At 38.0% G+C, this 12,155-nt stretch overlaps 1 protein-coding gene across 5 annotated transcripts in view; it reads left to right on the top strand.

Moving 5' to 3' along the window:
• LOC108967159 (NAD kinase) overlaps positions 1 to 12,155 on the top strand; it is a 48,855-nt gene that overhangs the window by 1,125 nt on the left and 35,575 nt on the right. For 2 of the 5 annotated variants that reach the window (XM_018930422.1, XM_018930421.1), the window contains exon 2: positions 654 to 1,093. In XM_018930422.1, coding sequence (XP_018785967.1) covers positions 897 to 1,093 — 197 coding nt within the window. In that variant the 5' untranslated portion in view covers positions 654 to 896. Of the gene's footprint in view, positions 1 to 653; positions 1,094 to 4,369; positions 5,525 to 10,045; positions 10,645 to 12,155 lie in introns of those variants that run through there. The other 3 variants (XM_018930425.1, XM_018930420.1, XM_018930419.1) reach the window with 3 other exon arrangements.

The following is a 12,155-nucleotide window of genomic DNA, read 5'->3' as shown; positions in this document are numbered from 1 at the left end:
CGGCCGAAGTACTACGCGAAAGTACCTCAGTCATCCTGATATGATATAAATTTTATAATGTTATCATAGAGTTTTAGTTATTTGTGTTTCTTAAATATAAATCATATATTATACATATACATATGCAGATGGGAAAAGTGTTCACAACTCAATTAAATTTGAAAAATGTAATTAATGTAGAACACGCAAAAAAAAAAAAAAAATCGTTGAGAATCCTACATATTTTATGTTTAAGATGTGGCAACGCTCGTTTCCCTCATAATTGTAAACAATCTAACCTTGGCAACGAYGAGTGGGTGTGAATTCATAAACTTATGTTGGTAAAATATTACAAAATAAAATTCATATGTGAACTATATACTATATTTATATTTAAATATACAGAATGAAAAACGTGAATAAATTTAGTGAAATATAAAGAAATACCATGTGTTATTAGTGCAAATTTTTGAACTTTTAATTATGAATATTTTAAAAAATATAAGTTATTTTTATTTTATTTTTCGATATTCCTCCTCTGGAGAAGATCCCATATCCGCAAATACCCCATTTATACGGAAATTCGGTTTTTTTTTTACCCCTCCGCCAAAGTAATCGGAATCGTGCCGATTAAAATTTAATATTAACYCATACTTAAGTGTAACATTTCAAAGCCTCCATTTACATTCTCAACGCTTTAAAGCATACACACACACACACACATGCACGGACACAACTGAACAATAAGCACTTCCGTCTGCGCCAATTGTCATATTGCATTGTGTTTAGCAACATTAAAATAATACAAAAATAAWAAATAAAACAATAAACACTTGTATTAAACAAATAAAAACAAAACACTCAATTTTTACAAAAACAAAAATAATAATAATAGAAACACTGAGCACTAAACAAAAATGTCGCAGTCCGCCAGCAGTAATGTTAATGGTCGTAAGAATAGCTCAGCCGCCGTGGAGTGCATACCATCGGCCACAAATGCGGCTGCTGCGGCGGCCTACAAGGACCACCAAACACTGTGCATCAATCGCAACAGTGTCGGTGATGGCAGCAACGCTTCATCAGCGCCCAATGTGGGGGCAATGCGTGAATGGTGGTAAGTTCATCTTATGTAATTGTATGTGAATAGACATTGTGAAAGGAAAGTCAGAAGGAAATTTGCRTATATTTTGTTTACCTGCCGCTCTTTTATCTATCATACATATGTATGTATGTATGTTTATATTATGACTATTGTTTCGATATTGTTGCTTTGTTTACATTTCGTGTTTGYGTGATTTAGCCTACTCATTGTAACGGTTTTTGGTCTACCTAGTCATAATTCTAACGTAATCATTATATGTTATGTGCGAAAATATAATTATAGTATAATTGCATTGATTTTGTAATGTTGCTGGGAGTAGGAAAATTTTACAGTTAGCTATTTATTAGGTTAGGATATTATTGCTATCTCATAGGTGTGCCATTTTGGTTAGTTAATATRTATATTGTCGACACTAATGTGGGGAAAAACTGCTAATTGCCTCAATTAAGGTGTAATTACATACATACATATGTACATATAAACTACGTTGTTCTGTAGAAGAATTGTGGAATGGTGGSAATTAGAAAGCGAACTGCCATTTTTCTTATTAGTAAAATTTCTTACGGTGGTAATTGGAGCCTCGAGCGTTTTTTTCTCAGATCTGTATGGCAGCTACAAATGTACATATGTATATGCTATAGTGGTCCGATTTAAGCAATATACATATCTGGAGATTATAGTGCCGAGTTTGGCTCATTTCATTCATTCCAAGTTTCGTGAAGATATCATGGCAAATAAAAAAGTTGGCGCTACTCGAACATTAAGTTCGACATTTTCGAAATTTTTTTAACTTTTCACTTTTGTTTTAATTATTAAGAATTTGAAATATTCAGTTTTTGAAAAAAACATTTAAAAAAATATCGCAATGTAGCCCTACATGCCAAGTAAGATTCTATAATTTTAAAAGTAGCGATCACCCTAGTAATTACTTTTTATCTTATCTAATAGGGAACAGGTGTAGTGCTAAGTGACAAAAACAAAAAGAAGTTATGCAAACGAGACCTTGATATAACACCGATAGTAAAACCAAATTATACATAACGCTAGCAAAAGTATAAATAATATTTATTTAACATTATACTATTTTATATAAAAATGAAAAAATTCATAAAGTTATCGTACGAAGCTTACATAAAYAAATATTTGACTACCAAGGTAGCTTTAGCTGGAGTAATCCAGAATATTAAGTGAATTTAAAGAAAATGTGTTGTTGTTGTAACGGTTATCTATGTAGTCCCCGTAAGATGCTGGACATATGTATTATTGATATGTTGGGTCGATTTTGGCTAAGTAGGGGTATAATCTGCTACAGTATACAGAAAGAAAGCTGCGCAAGGGTCACAATCGATTCTCGCGGCAACTCCAGCTCGCGCGATAGGCGGTCAGTGGATGTCTGAAGTTAGTTGGGTCCGAAATCTGGTCGGYGTATGGTCTCTTGTCGTCTACGTAGTTGAGGAAGGACCTCCTGATGCTCCTAGTCAAGTCTGTACTCCTTCATCCAGTTTGTAAATATGGTCGTTGTGGATTTAGTGGACAAAGGGTTAGATTCCGTGCAGCGAGGAAGCGAAAAATTGTGGAGAAATAGCGTTTTACTTTTTTCTTTGCACAATTCCCGCGACAGCCGATTCTACGTTACCGGAATTTACCCGGATTTTGTCCGACCAAGGGCTGTTTTTCGGAGATTTAATCTCGGTTGGATCGGTAAATTTCATATTAAGTATATAGATGTCACACAAACAAACCTAGAACGAAGTCTCCAACTTTTATGATTTTACACTGTTCATTAGTCATTAGCAACTCTGCGTTAGCAATAGGTAATACTCGTGACACTGTTTATTTATTATAAGTTTTTGCCAACTTTTTGACCACTAGGAAGCTTATATATGTATGAATAGTAATACTTTCGCTTGATAACAACACTTTTGACCGCAAGGCAGTGGTAATAATAAACAAGTGTTTTTTAAGATTTATACTCACAAATCGTAGCCGCACTTTTGTTTATAAATATATATAATATAACGGGGTTTTCAATAAGAGCGCTACGAAAATTTTCCAGAACCCAATATTCGACGGTTTTCAAGCATAAATTGGCCGATACTGYTGCAATTTTACGTTCGATATTCGTACGAAGTTCATCAATCGTCGCTGGCTTGTTGGCATATACCATAGACTTGACAAGGCCCCACAGGAAATAGTCTGACGGCGTCAAATCGCATGTCCGAAGCGGTCAATCGATTGTGATATTCACTGTGAGGCTTGTGGCGTCGTCCTGTTGGAACCACATATTGTCCRAGTCATGTCAGCCAATTCGGCCAAAAAATTTTCGGTTAGCATTGAGCGTTAGCGATTCCCATTCWCAGTAATGTGCCGGTATTGATTATCAGGGAAGAATGAAGAAGATGGCCAATGATGCCGCCGGCCCATAAACCGCACCAAACCATGCAATAATATGCATGTTTTGCTTATTGACGAAGCCATTCAGCCAAAAATGAGCCTCATCGCTGAATATGATTTTTCGATGAAAATCGAAATCATTTTCAAGTTTTTGCTCAGTCCAATTCACGAACATACGACGATTCTGGTGATGAAGCGGTTTCAGTTCTTGCGTCAATTTGATCTYGTAGGGATGTAATCCAAGATAAATACGCCACAACGACGTCACAGAGATGTCCAAAGCTTGAGAACGATGTGTAAGATACTGGTTTGGATTTTCCTCAATTGGATCGTATATTTTTGAATGATGAAATGGCAAACCTTACTGCAGAAAAACCTGGAAAAATATGGCATGTTGTTGTAACGGCAGAATTCTACCGAGCTGACAGTCCTTGGCCGGATAAAAATYCGGGTACGTTCCGTTTACGTAGACCCGACTGTCGTGGGAACGGAAAAATATGACGTCGKTTGCTGTCCCTAACACTCTATTTTTGTAGCATCCTTATTGAAAAACCCGTTATATTTATATTTTATAAGTAAATTTGTATAYACYCTTACATATGTATATATACATATATATGTACAATTGCTGCATGACCAAGGAATATTAAAAGTCAAAGCTGCTTATCAGTACATTTAACTACACGTAACTGTACACATTTAATTACATAAATATACTTTTATGTATGTATATAAGCTGACAGCAAGTAAATAAATATATAGACACTGGCATGAAATTAAATGTGAATCAAGTTGAAAAAGCGCACACCGTTGTGTTCTTTATGAAATGACAACAGCTTGTCAGTAGAAAACTTGTCATCGRGACAGCGCTGACAAACGTGATCGCGCGGCATTGCCTTTGTGAACGTTAATCTTATTTACTTACTTACATACTTGAAATTGGAAAAAATCTATAATTTTGTAATGTATGTGTGKCAGTATGTGTAAGAGCACGTCGTGTGTGAATGCTGATTTAAAAACAAAGCGCTACTGGACCGCTGGGGGGAGAARTAAAATTGCAAAAAATATGCATATTGAAAAAAAAAAGTGAATAGAAAGCAACGCCATAGAGTGTAATGAGTGTAATGCTAATGCTCGTTGAAACAAAAGCGCTTAAGCTTTGCACTTTGTATGCCACAACCGCCAGTCATAGTCAGATGATCAGAATCGATCGCGTGTTTGAGTGTTAATTGCTTTTGTAGAGAGTGTGGCATTTGATTTAAACTTGGAAAATTGTTAATTAATGCAAATATTGATAATCGGCTTAAAAAAWTTTGATACACGTAAGAGCACGCGGACGGTAACGCGATCAGTCGAAATCTCAAAGTTCTAAAACAAATAAAATTTAATACTAAAATTAATTAAAAATAAAAATATTATCATTTTCTTACAAACAATCCTTTGTAACGCCTTAAACTAAGCTTCTATCAGCGGTTCTCTGCTTAGTGAGCTGCTGCGCAGCTAGTGATCGTGGCTATCGACAACCCCCCGCGTTTGTTGGGCAACACGCTTCAATTGAACTGTGCRCCAAAGCAAGCRAGCGTGATCATGCCCGTAGTAGCTCATTATAGATCATTTGTGGCGTAATTTTCAACTAAAAACTACAACAACAAAGCYAACAACAAGCATTATCATRCATTTTACTTAGCATCTTGTTCTTGGTGCTGAGTTCAACACTTGTTTAATTGWAGTRTTGAGATAAGTGTGAAGTGTGCTTGGAACTCTAGCGCCCTCACTGCGACACAGTCAACCCGGAGTATATTCAAAGACCACGTCCAACATACAAGCACCAACCGTCTATTTATCAGTCGCCGCTATCACGGTTCTACAACCATTTGACAGCTTGCTTTTATATTTTATTTTTTTTATCAGCAGCATCCACGCTTCAAGCGATAAACAGCACGAGTGGCTTCGAACGCCACACTCGTCGTGGCTTTGTGACAGCTTCCAATTTCATCAGCGCCTGTCCACTCGGCTGATTTGCTGTATCTTTTTGTTTGCTTAGCGATCGTAAGTGCAATTGAATTATATKTTTWCTTCAAAAATATTTTTATTTGCTTTACACGAGTAATAATCGCAAACTTATAATTATTGTATACTTAGACTTTTTCTCGTAAGACCCTTAGGTTAATTATAGATGCGATAATAATTACGTTAACTTCGGTTACACTGCAGCTGGAATACCCTTCACCAATAAATAAGTTTTTACGCAAGAAATTGATTTTTTTTCGGTCGGTTTGTATGGCAGCTATATGCTATAGTAATCCGACAACCACAATTCTGACAATTGAGCAACTTCTTAGATATATAAGAACGTGTCCAAATTTCAGATCGATATGTTCAAAATTGAGGGACTAGCTCACTTATATATAGTGAGATATGGCTAAATCGACACGCTGGGCATTTATAAACATACTTTATAGGGTCTCCGTTACTTCTTTCATGACAAATTTAATGTAGCCTTTTCAGGGTWTAAAAATGTAGAGTTGGGTGATGATGAAAACCGGAACATCTCCACTGGAACGCTTCGAAAACGGAACGAATGAATAATGCACCTACATATATCCAGGAGGTGTTTAAAAATAGTCGGTAAACATTTTAAAAGCGTACATCCTAAGTAAAGAAATCACTTCTGAAACATTTCGGAAGTGGAACGTGTGGAAATTTGTGTCTATGCTASTCAAAATGAAACGTTTGTTATATAAAATAATTCTCAAACTGACACGACCATAACTTTTCTAAAGTTTGCTCTGGTGTTTAACTGCCTCATCCAGATAACTACCGAAAGRCGAGGCCGAAATCAATACAGAACTTCACTTGCTTGCCGGAAGCTGGAGAAAGCTCTAAGCGTTTTTTATAGTAAGCCCCTTAGAACTTATAGCTTGATTAGCCGAAGATCTTCGACCTGTTAACCTCAAGATCAGTGTATTTCTTCGAAGATCAAGAACTTTCATAATACTTAATTTAACTCCCTAAAASCCCTGCGTGTATTTCAAAGAATTACCAGAAAATCTTGACAGAACTCATGGATTAACTTTGTGAAGGTCTTCAGATTGTTGGTCTCCAGAAGATCAACATCAATTTCAGTTTRTGATTTCGTAGATTGTTTTAAAACTCCTCGTTACTGGTAGCTGGAGACACAAGCBGTCTCAGGGCATTCAGCCCTTCCAAGGGGGTTTTTTTTTTAAGGAGGAACACCTCAGGTCTTGGAACACAAGACACCCAAGGCACACCACAAAGTAATTTTAGGGTGGTGTTAATGATGGACCTGTCTCTTATACACATCTAGATGTGTATAAGAGACAGGTAATTTTAGGGTGGTGTTAATGATGGACAAAGCAAACAGCTCCCACTGCTAGGCAAAAGGTAGTTTAGTAACATTATAGGGGTAATCACAGTGTAACTTCCTTTAAGATCCCATCTTCAGAAAATGGGAAAACTTGAGTCGGTGGAATGCAGAGATTGTGCGGAGGATGATGAGATACTAGAACATTATTTATGCGAATGCCCAGCCTTCAGCCATTTGAGGACGGGACACATTCCACGGCTGTCAATTGTCTAACTTAAGGAGACATTGTGCAGCTGAGATGCAAAATAATATACAATTTTTTATACCAAATCAACTGAGTTGCTTAATTTGGTTACCACCCGAGAGCGTAATGAAGGCCTAAGTGCCTGCGGACTGGCGTTCACGCGCGGTCTTTTTGAACCAACCAAACAACCACGTTGACGAACCAACATTCGAAACTGAGATACCTCTCGTATATTACCTACCAAATCGTCAAATCTTACCCCGCGAAAATATTAAGTATCTTGTATCCATAATGTTTCTTAACAAAAAAAAAAAAAAACTTTAATCTTACTCACCATATTTTATGGATAACTCAATAATAAAACAACAAAAATACCTTGTTACGAAAGCTCCAGTTGAGCATTGCATAAGTGCCGTGCCGCGCCATTAGCTTTATTATTGACTTAATTAGTGGCATGTGCCAGTTAGACGTCTGTCTGCTGATCCGCGCTAGGCGTATTGCTATTCTACTCGCTTGGCCGGCTGCTGCTTTTCATCTCCCGCGCATGYGTGCCCGGCCTCTGTGAGTTCTTACGTTTGAAAAACGCGCGCGTGCACTTGTCTCACCACACTAATGCATATTTATATGCTATGAATGGTTGGAATGGCTTGAAAGCGGTGGTCACGTTAAACAATTAGCAAAGGTGTTGCTTTGTTTGTTTTGTTATTTATTAAGTTTATGCAAATTTCCCAACTTTATGAGGGTTTATCTAATTTCTTGCTATATACAAGTCTATGCATATGTGTTGTATGTGTTAAGAGAGAGATGAGTGTTAAGCCAATGATGAATATGCGAATGGAGCGCTTAATTAATTTATTAAAGGCATTTTTCGAACTTTCCTAGACTGGCACATCATTTTCGATTTTGAAAAAGATCTGAACTGATGTGTGATGATAGGTGTTAACCTTAAAGCTGACAGTATTACATTAAAAACTCTGAATTCTAAGAGAAAACTATAACAGACTCTGCGCTCCACTGATTCCATCCACAATTAAAATTGATATAATATATATTTCGAATTTTCAAACAGTAACCGCTTCCAGCTTACCATATATATTTGCTAGTARAAGCTTCTTACACTATTATTAAGTCTTTTCACTAATTTCCTCAAAGCCTCAATCAARTCCAAATGGCATTCACAGCRTAGGGCTGATTTACTTTTGAAYCCAGCCARCAAGSTRGATAATAGCACTTCCAACATCACATTTGTCAGCGCAGTTTGCAMCCATTTCCATTGGGCGCTGAGAATTTTGCCTTCGAGATCTCCATCAGCYAGCCTACCAATGATAATGCGGTTCCGGGMYATGTCAGCAAATGATTTTGCTAACGTGACGCCSTTTGTCCTYGGTGTTTTGGTTGACGGCTTAGCCTCTTTAGCTGACCTSTGCCACTTGGTTGCCAGTGCTGGCGGTGCAAGTTTAAAATTATACAAGATTGCTGTTGCTGTTGGAATCTTGGAGCTCCTTTGTGAGCTTCTCATTGGTTGGCGGTTGCAGCTGCACACTTCTCCGTAGGTAGGCAGCACGTCGTTCCTCCGTATTTTTTCCTTCGCTGGTCATTCTCTGGGCGACGCATTGACTTTTTTTTACTGGAGATCCGGACTCCTTTAACTTCTTTACGTTTGTTTCATTTTTACGAGTTTAGGGGAAGTAGATCGGTTACGCAAGTAAGGTTATCTTATTACAGAAGGTGAGGGGTATTCATGAGTTCCTTTCGAGGCTGGGCTATTTAAAGGACCTCAACCAGGCTGATGCTCCGCACGAGTCGCATGACACCTTGATCCAGCCCTTTCCCCAATCATAGTAARGCTTCCTATCTGGATTASCCTCGAACAGCCAGATGGGAGGTCACACCTTAGCTGGATGCCTTACAACTACAACAGAAACGAACAGTTATCAGCCCGTCCCAGCCTACGACATGATACTGTGGTATCTATTTCCAGTCCGCGGTTAGGGTTTGCCAACCGTCTTGAAAATTTAATTCTGTTCATACTGTGTTCAAGGAAACCTCCGGCGATTGGTCTGCACAACATTTTTTTATTAATCCATGAAATCTCTTTTTTAGAGAGACCCAAGAAAACGAATAAGTTAAGCCATAGTGAATGGTTCTTAATCTGAAGACGTTTGATAATAAACAAAGTATCCGTGTTTATAAAGTTTTGTRGAATGGTCCGCCGATATTGTTTTGTACATTTACTATTGACCGGCAAAGGTGTCTTTTATAAGTTTTAAGCAATCTCCGAACGTAAATGTCTTTTATGAGGCACAGCGTACTCTCTCTGGCGTACTCTCTGACAAATTCTGTTCATTCTGGAGCTGCATTCGATCCAAACTGATTGTCCAAATGTCTGTCGAATTCCATAGCTTCATACTATCCAAACCGATGGTCCAAAACTMTAGCTCCGCTACAACAGGGGTTTACTTGATTTGTTATAAATATAAAAAGACTCGCAACAGCCAGCTATTAGTGGCCCACATAAGTTTGTTGTCATAAGTGAGCAAACAAAACGTAAAACCTATAAATGTATTGAAATCGCCGTCCGTCGCTATTAACAACTGCCCACACTCGCGCAGCGTTGTCGTCCAGTACACGTGAGTAACAAAACTTTCAAGCTTATTGACATTTATAGACATTATAAGCTAAATGAGACTCGAGTGGAGCGCCAACAATGCCTCTCGCRTTGCACTTAGCGAAGTTTAAATGTCGCCTAACGAAACTGTGCCAGAGCCCAAATSCGTTCGCACTCGCCGGCGCGAAGCAATATAACCGYACTGCAACTTGTAACTGGAACCGAAACGATTAGCCTGTGAATGGTTAGCTGCATACAGCTTTGACTAAAACGAAGCGTCCGTCCGCCTGTCCGTCAGCCAATGTAGCTATAGCKACAATCAAAGCGCTCACCARCTGACACAAAACTTTTGTTTTCAAAACATTTCTTAACTCAGTCGGTATTCAGACATTCAACACAACGGACGCCGTTCGACAAAGCGGGCGTTTTTTTCTCACATATATGGTATATAGTAACAGCAGWGTCGGTGGGTAACACTCGTGCCGCACTCGTCGCATACAAATCGCGCGACTCTACGCCAATAAATAGTCGCCATAATCGATCGTAGCGGTGAAACGGTCAGCAAGTGTTTGGCTTTTTTGCTTTCGTTTGGCTTTGGGCAGTCAATTGTATTGGTTACGTGCGCGCTACGCTGCAGCTCATCAACCGCATATACTCGTAAACGCTCCGCACTCCACCCTGCGCTGCTTCAACGCCATTACGTGGACGTTCGTTGATTTCTTTTATGYATTGTCGTCATCGGCGCGCTCAATTCAGCTGCTGCTCAGCACATTCGCGCCTTTTATGTGCTTCGCGTGCAGTTTAGTGGCACACTTGTCGTCGGTCGMGCTGTTGGTCGGTTACGTCGCCTCGCTAAACAATCGCTCGCGCGTACGTTCGTTGGTTCAGTCCAAGTCGAGCGACACTCAACTAAATTAGTGCGTTGGCTGTTACTTTGTAACCTTTTTTTGTATTTTTTGGAAAAATTTTAATTCAGTTTCATATCGCTGGTGTATATTTTAACTAACTTCGGCTCTAAGAGTGCTCGTCCAAAGTGCGGGGTTCATAAAGTGTCCAAGCAAAGTGGTTCAAGAATGATATTATCGCGTAAAAATTGCTTTAAAAGTGGTTTGGCTGATAAAAAAACAAAAACAACAAATCTAAAAATAATTACGAAAACAACAAAAACAAGTTGCGTTGTTGTTCTGTTAAACTGCGCTTTCGGCAAAGCACTTTATCGACATATTGTGGAGTTGTTTTTCCGCTCCTCAGCTGATTCTTACTAATTCCCAAATATTAAAAACGAAATTCATTAAGTTTACAAGTTTATGGCGGGCCGTGCATGCGTTTCATTATTTTTTATGCTAGAGCTTTAATAACGTGTGTTGTTGTTTCTTGTTTAATTTTTTTCACTATTTCGCATTGCTGGTACGCGTTTTGCGTTGAACGTGCAACTTTTGTGTTGCCGCTTTTCGTTTCTGTTTGTTTACATCTATGTGGCTGCAGTGTTGCAACAAATTTAAAAGAAAAACAAATTTAACAGTTGCATTTGTGTTTTGATTTTTTCTGCGGCGCTTAAGTTTTATTTTATTTTTTCGAAAACCTTGTGTCACATTGCAACGTAAGTTAAGCTGAATAACTTACGTTGCAATGTTTAGACTAAAAATTATGTAGATCCATAATGTACACTGTTGTAAGCTGCAAATGAAGGCAAATTTAGACCCTTTTGAAATAAGCAATTATGCCCTGAACAGTTAAGTTTGCCTCGAAGTTTGTATCACCCAGAAGGAAACGTTGGAGATACGCGTTCTAGTCGCTAATTTTTATAAGATGTCGATCTGAAAATTTGCACAAGCGGTTTTCTTCCCAAGAAGCTGCATATTTGTCGAAACCGCCGATAACAGATCACTATGTGATATAGCTGCCATACAAAATGATGGATCAAATTTAACCCCTTGAATGAAAAACYTTTTTATTTGTCGAGATATCTGCATGAAATTTTGTATGGGCTATTTTCCAAGGCAATGCTACGATCTCCGAAAAAATCATACTTATAGAATCACTARCATATACATAGCTGCCATACAAAATGATCGGTCAAAATCAAGCCTTTGCGTGGAAACCTTTTTTATTTGTCGCGATATTGTCACGAAATTTGGCGTGGTTTATTTTCTAAGGCAATGCAAGRCATATCAATATATAGCAATCAAAGAAACTGCCCGTTCCGAAACGGATTATTATATGAAAAACTTTTTCATTTATCGAGATATCTTCACGGAATTTGGCATGGATTAGTTTCAAAGATAATGCTTTAATTTCGGAACAAATCGTACAAAAGATTCATATCGGTTGCTATACTGCTATACAAAATTACCGATTACCTTTCGGTCCTACCGCAGTTAAYGCGTTCTACTGTTAGTTTTCTGGCTCTGCCGTCGATTGTCAAACTAAATTTTTTTTTTTTAATTTTTGGATTTTTTTTTTAAATTTTCGCTATTTTGTTTTAAAATTTTAAATATGC

This window comes from Bactrocera latifrons, unplaced genomic scaffold (assembly GCF_001853355.1).
Source record: "Bactrocera latifrons isolate USDA-ARS-PBARC rearing strain unplaced genomic scaffold, ASM185335v1 scaffold_179, whole genome shotgun sequence".
Classification (NCBI taxonomy): Eukaryota; Metazoa; Arthropoda; class Insecta; order Diptera; family Tephritidae; genus Bactrocera; species Bactrocera latifrons.
Note: the sequence above shows the minus strand (reverse complement) of the source record. Positions and strands in the feature narration are given on the sequence as shown.